Source organism: Chlamydomonas reinhardtii (genome assembly GCF_000002595.2).
Source record: "Chlamydomonas reinhardtii strain CC-503 cw92 mt+ unplaced genomic scaffold scaffold_19, whole genome shotgun sequence".
Lineage (NCBI taxonomy): Eukaryota > Viridiplantae > Chlorophyta > Chlorophyceae > Chlamydomonadales > Chlamydomonadaceae > Chlamydomonas > Chlamydomonas reinhardtii.
In genome coordinates, this window is record NW_025061532.1 from 32,489 (window position 1) to 38,656 (window position 6,168).

The 6,168-nt window shown below is 61.3% G+C and overlaps 2 protein-coding genes across 2 annotated transcripts in view; one reads left to right on the plus strand and one right to left on the minus strand.

Moving 5' to 3' along the window:
• CHLRE_19g750347v5 (uncharacterized protein) lies at positions 1-1,177 on the plus strand. Its single transcript, XM_043072835.1, has one exon. It carries the CDS (start codon positions 16-18, stop codon positions 373-375), a length of 360 nt encoding a protein of 119 aa, XP_042914211.1. The 5' UTR covers positions 1-15; the 3' UTR covers positions 376-1,177.
• A 23-nt stretch (positions 1,178-1,200) lies between these two features.
• Positions 1,201-6,168, minus strand: part of CHLRE_19g750397v5 (uncharacterized protein) — a 6,927-nt gene continuing 1,959 nt past the window's right edge. Inside the window, exons 4-11 of the mRNA XM_043072836.1 lie at positions 5,906-6,057; positions 5,321-5,441; positions 4,945-4,979; positions 4,465-4,502; positions 3,823-4,111; positions 3,017-3,112; positions 2,638-2,730; positions 1,201-2,285 (exon numbers count right to left, since the gene is read on the minus strand). Of these exons, the coding sequence (XP_042914212.1) occupies positions 2,145-2,285; positions 2,638-2,730; positions 3,017-3,112; positions 3,823-4,111; positions 4,465-4,502; positions 4,945-4,979; positions 5,321-5,441; positions 5,906-6,057 (965 nt within the window). The 3' untranslated portion in view covers positions 1,201-2,144. The remainder of the gene's footprint in view (positions 2,286-2,637; positions 2,731-3,016; positions 3,113-3,822; positions 4,112-4,464; positions 4,503-4,944; positions 4,980-5,320; positions 5,442-5,905; positions 6,058-6,168) is intronic.

Below are 6,168 nucleotides of genomic sequence, written 5' to 3' on the forward strand. Positions count from 1 at the left end.
CTGCACTCCGGCGAGATGCGGGTGCCACTGGGCTATCGGTTCCTAGTCCTGCAGTACATCGAGGGCGCCGTGCCGCTGTCGGAAATGCCGCAGCCGCTGCCCGAGGAGGTCTGCACCGCAGCAAGGCGCGCCCTGTGCGCCACTCACGCCGCCTGCCCGGGCCTGCTGCACGGCGACCTGCGGCTCGAGAACATCCTGCTGCTGCCGCCGGTAGTCGCCGGGGGCGGTGGGGGCGGTGGGGGTGGCGGTGGCAGTTGCAATGGCGGCGGCGACGCGGCGGAGGCTGCCGGCGGGGGCGTGGCCGCAGCGGCAGCCCCAGCAGCAGGCGCCTGGGATCCTCCTGCTCCTGCGCCTGCTTCTCTCGGGTGCCATTGAAGTGCGACCTCGCCCAGTCTATCACCATGCAATGCCGCTCCGCGCACGCGGCAGTTCTGCAAAGTGCGAAGCAGCTGGCTGCGGACCGTGGCTGTTGGGGACGGACTGGGTCGGACACAATACGGTGCGCGCTGCGCAGCAGCTGGCGTAAGCAGGGTTATAGTACGGAAGCAGGGCTATAGCTGGTAAGCCGCCCGCAGGGGTGTAGCGCGAAGGCAGTAGGTGCCACGTATGCTGCCATTGAAGTTCGGTGGTCAGATAGGGAGAGCGCTGGCAGGGGTTGCAGGATGGCAGGAGTGGGATATCCCGATTCCCATGGCGTGGCCCGACCCCGTGGCCCGACCCCGTGCCAACAAACCTGCTGTTGTACGTTGCTACAATTGTGCAAACGAAAATAAATACGGAATGTCGCAGGGCGGCGACAGGTGCGGGAATTTGCGAGTTGGCTAAACCAGCAGGTGCCCCAGGGGATGGGGTCAACTGGGCCAGGCCACAAGTTCTGAAGAAGTGTTTGACGAGAGAAGTACAGTTGTTGCAAAGTTCGGCATCAGGATGGCCCCCAAGGTTTTGTTCCGTGGAAATGTGGGTGGGATTGCCGGGTTTCGTCTCCATGCCCAGAATGCCCCTCTCAACGCTCCGCCCAATAGCACAAGCACTAGCACACATCTGCATGCAGAACGATTGGCCTCTGGATAGCGGCAGCTTACTTGTCCAGCGTAGCAGCGTAAAGCTCCACTTCAGCCCTTTCACTGGCGTCATGGAGACTAAGTGAAATCATGCTAATCTGTAACGGCAAAGGCCTGGTGTGGGTCCTGACGACAAGGCTGCCGTCGGCCATTACAGCGAGCGACCGTGTCACATTGGTCTATTGACGTGCTTGAAAACCGCAACACGCACGCAACGCGCATTGGTTCCGGGATGCTGCACATGATCCTGGGGGAAGTTGGCAGCAGTCCCTGCCGCGCTGTGTTCGCTGTGTGGCCGTACTTGTGTACAAACCCCCAGGCGGCCATCACAGCGGGCCATCTAGCCATGCAGCGGTAACGTCATTCCATTCAGCCAGAAGGCCATTCGTCCGCCTCCTACGCTCCGGCACCGCCCTATCGGCCCATCATGTCTTGACGTCCACAACGTGACTGTTGTATGTTCGGGTCTGGCCGTCTGGCAGTGCCCTGCACGCAACAGGACTACGCCAACCGCTGCCAACCTGTCATTCATCCTCTGCCATCGCACCCCACTGGCCGGATGCATCCCACTGGCCGGACAACGCACACGCACGCGCGGCAGCACTGCACCATGCCAGAACGGCAGTCGCCACCTCGCCGACCCCCAGCCTTCCACCTCCTTTGAGGAGCGGCCGCGCCACGCATTGCCGCCCCGCATCCCCGCCCCGCCATGGTGTGCCCGGGCCGCTCCTCAACCCCGCACCCCATCCCCGCCACCCCCACCACCCCCATCACCTCGTCACCGCTGCTCCAGCCCCCTCGAGTGCCACGCCGTTGTCAAAGCGCAGACCACGCTCTCCTCCCCGCTCTACTGCATTGGGCTCGGCTTGGTTTGGGCTGGGTTTTACCCCCCCCGGCCTTTCCACTCTACATCCGTTCGTTGGCGTCATAAGGGTCACTGCGGCCTGCGCCTCCGCTTTTCAAGAGGCAGGAAGAGATCGTGCGCACCAGCTTGTAACCACACACACATACACCCTCCTCCGGCCACACGCATCGCATGCACGTTTTGCGTTCATCATTCCTCGTGATTTCTGATACATCCGCCTAGGAGCGCTTCTCCCAGCGCTGCTCGCCCAGCAGCCACACGCGGCCGTTGCTGACGCCCTCCATGTCCTCCTCAAAGTTGTCCTCGTCATCCGAGCCGCCCGGGCCGCGCGCCAGGCGCAGCCCGTAGATGTCGTTGGGCTGTCGTACGCGTGGCGGCGGTTGGGAGGTTGCAGTTGGGCGGTTGGGAGGTTGCGGTTGGGCGGTTAGGATTGCGGTTGGGGGCGGTGTGTGTGTGTGTGTGTGTCAGTGTGTGTGTGTGTGTGTGTGTGTGTGTGTGTGTGTGAATTGGGGCCAGGGATGGGCCGTTGGGGGGTTGTAGATACCAGCCCAAACTAAACCAAACCCAATGAAATAGAGCGAGGAGGAGAGCGTGGCCGATGCTCGGAGGTGTTGGCGACCTTCCCGGTCGTTCTACAGCCCCTGGCCCCGCACACCACACTTGATGCATGGAACCCCCCTCCCCGCCCCCCCCCCCCCCACACACACACACCTGCGGGTCTTCGGCCTCCGGCGCGCACTGTGCGAGCAGGCTGCGCCAGCTGCGCTCATCGCACACGCCGCTCTCGGGCAAGCCGTTGCAACTCTGCAACGCATTACATTTACGGCGTCTTGCATTTGCATTCACACTAGCTTTCATTTCTCTACATCGTTACAGGAGAGCCGCTTGTTGTTGATAAGAGGCTGTTGTTTGCATGTTGTAAGGTTGGAGGCGCCTGCTCAGTGCTCACCCAATCCAAGGTCTACGGTATCCCTAAATCCCTGACACAGGCCCAGCCCAAGCCCAACCCGGCAAACGCACAATCTGCAGTGCCGTATCAACCTCACAATTATTATTACCGTATAGCACAATTATTACAGCCCGCACACACCTGGTAGAACTTTAGGGCGGTGAGGGTTGTGTCGCCGAACTGCCACCAGCGCATGTCATCCTCGCCCGTGTAGAAGCCGCAATTGGTCAGCGCCACCTGTGCGTCGCGGGGGTGTAGAGATGCGATGGGATGCGATGGGACAGGGTTAAGGCAGGTTGGGATGCGATGGGACAGGGTTGAGGCAGGTTGGAATGCGATGGGACAGGGTTGAGGCAGGTTGGCATGCGATGGGACAGGGTTGAGGCAGGTTGGTAAAGTCCCGTAGGGTGCAGCCGATTCCCCGACCCCAGCAGATGGCAAACAAGTTGGTGCAACGGCAGTGCGTGTGCAGCGGTGCGATTCTGTGTTTAAGGGAAACGCCAAGCGCATGTGCGTGCATGTGTGTGCACACGCGTGTGCGGCGCGGTGGGAGAACCACCCGCACCCGACGGCCAACACCGACAAGCGCACAAGGCTCAAGGATGCCCTTGACCCACACGGCGGTAGACAACAGGGCACGGCCAAACCTCGTCCACGCGGTGCGGGCTGGCTTCGGCTCCGGCACACGCACCCACACATGCACACGGCTACCCACCCTTTCGTTCTTGGTTCAGTTGGGGCTGGAGCGCACCCTCCCCCACACACAAATCCACAAACCACCCACCGGAAGCGTTTTCCTCCGCTATTCTGGCTTGGTTGGTTTAGTTTAGGCTGGTACCGTATTCACAAACCGCCCGCCCCCCCACTACCCTGATCCCAGTGTTTCAACCTTGCAACCCCCCCCCCTACGGTACACACACACGCACACACACAAACCCGCCACCCACCTGCAGCGCGTGCACCTCCCGGCCTCCGTCCCCCTCCATCAGCACCGGCCAGCGCGTCAGCGGCGCCCCAGCAGGCTTGGTCGACACACGCCCGCTGCCGCAGCTGCTACTGCCGCTGGCGCTGCTGCCGCCGTTGCTGCTACTGCCGCTGGCGCTGCTGCTGCTGCTGCCGCTGCTACTGCCGGAGCTGGAGGTTGTAGCACTCGTGGCGGCAGTAGCAGCGGAGGCTGCGGCCCTGGCGTACAGCTCATCCGCCGCCTCGGCTCCCAGGAGGGCGGTCCAGGTGGGCCTGTGCGTGTGTGTGAGGGGAACGCGCGCGTGTGTGTTTTAAATAGCACAAAAAAGCAAAGCGGAACGACAGTGTGTGTGTGTGTGTGTGTGCGTGTGCGTGGGCGTGTGTGTGTGTGTATGTGTGTTTGGGAAAACGGGAGGATGTGTGTCGGTGGGTGTGTGGGAGACACGTTGAAGGGGAAGGCATGTGTGTGTGTGTGTGTGTGTGTGTGTGTGTGTGTGTGTGTGTGTGTGTGTGTGTGTGTGTGTGTGTGTATGTGTGTGTGTGTATGTGTATGTGTGTGTGTGTGTGTGTGTGTGTGTGTGTCACGTGTACACGTGTTCATGCACGCCCGTCACCCACATACGCACCTGTCCACGACCCCCGTCTCGGGAAGCCGCTCCGACGCCTGCGGGGAGTGCGGTGCGTGGCGGCCAGATGAATGCCAGGTGGCAGCGACGTTTCGTTTTTGTGTTTTGTGTTCTGTGTTTCGGCTTGCGAATCGGGGGCGGCGGTGCGAGAAGTTGGAGAACGGCGCGATTGCAGATTTCAGCCATGCCCTCAGCTACAGACGCCCCACCATTTTCCCAACACTTCCTCACTTCATTTCATGCCAACTGGCCTCCAACCCTTCAATTTAATTCGATCCACTTCAATCCATTTGATTTCGCCCGCCGCTGACCCTACGGTTCGTCCACTCCATGCCCCACGTGTTTGTTGACAGGTGTGAGTCTGTGCGATCAGCACTATTATACACCCAAACCCTCCCGCTTCCGCCACTTCAGAGTTGAGTTCCGCCCGCCGCTGACCCTACTGTGCGTCCACTCCATGCCACTACCCCGACCACCCACCTGGAATGTGAGCACGGCGTTAAGAGTGGTCTCGCCTGTTGTGGGAGCGAGCGAGCGAGCGGGTTGTAAATCGTTTGTCAGTTGACAGTGCTGGTTTGTGTGTGCGATTGCGGTTCTCAAGGTGTAAGCTCTTGCGTGCCTCTGCATTTGTTTGCCGCTGGCCAAATCGGCACATTATCGGTACCAGATGGCCTTTCACCCTCCTGGCCCTCCGCCCTTGTGCCGTTCACAGCTCATTTCTCTGCGTTTAAGCGCTCTACAGCAACACACTCACACAATGTTTTTCCTTGTGCTCTTTATAAAACACACACACACACACACAAACACATACACACGCATAACTGTTGTAAGTAGATTTAGAACCTGCCAAACGCACCGTACACCCAGTTCTCCATGTCAAAGTCGCCTGGGTGGAAGCCCTTCTCCTCCAACCCGGCGTGGAGCTTTGACATCCAGAAAATGTCGTCGTCACCAATCACAAGATCCGGCGGCGGGTCCTGCACACACACACATTTAACACATACGCACACACATACTTTATCATGCTGTTTGATCATGTGCTAGCTTTCTTGAGGAGCCCCAGGGGCTTGCTAGGGGGGTGGCTGGGGGCCCGAGCACCCCGCTCTGGCCCCGACTCCAGCCAGCGCGGTCCACGGCACGGCACAGGCCGCCTTCAGCACCCCCTCCGCTCTCCCTCTCCCCGGCTTGGTTTCGGGAGCTGGGCCTCCTGACTGACCACACCTTCCCCTCCCTCCCTTCCCTCCGTCCCCTTCCCTTCCCTCCCATTCCCCATGGACCCGCCCCCGTTCCCTCCCTGCTTCCCCTCCCCGTCGACACTTCATACTTGTGAACGGCCTATGCTCCCGTCTATGCTCCGCTAGTTTAGCTTGGTTGGGTTTGGTTTGGGTTAGCATTCACAAGTTCCCCCCCCCCCCCATCCATGCCTCCAACAAGCCCCCACCGTGGGTGAAGCCTTGGGTCTCTCGATGGGGTCCAGAGACGTCTCGCCGCCCGCCCCTGCTGCTGCAGCCCCCGCCTCCGCCTCTGCCTGCTCCTCCACCGCCCCCGACGTGCCAAACACAATCGGCGGCTGCGGCAGCGGCGCGACGCCGCCTGCCGTACCCGAGGCGGCGGGCGCCGCCGCCGCCGGGGCGGCGAAAGGAGCGGGGGGCAGCAGCGTCTCGGCGGGGGCTGTCAGAATGTCGTGGCTGTCAACCGCCGCCA

Coding starts and splice junctions, on each gene's coding strand:
- CHLRE_19g750347v5 (XM_043072835.1), top strand. CDS start 16: ATGCGGGTGCCACTGGGCTATCGGTTCCTAGTCCTGCAGTACATCGAG.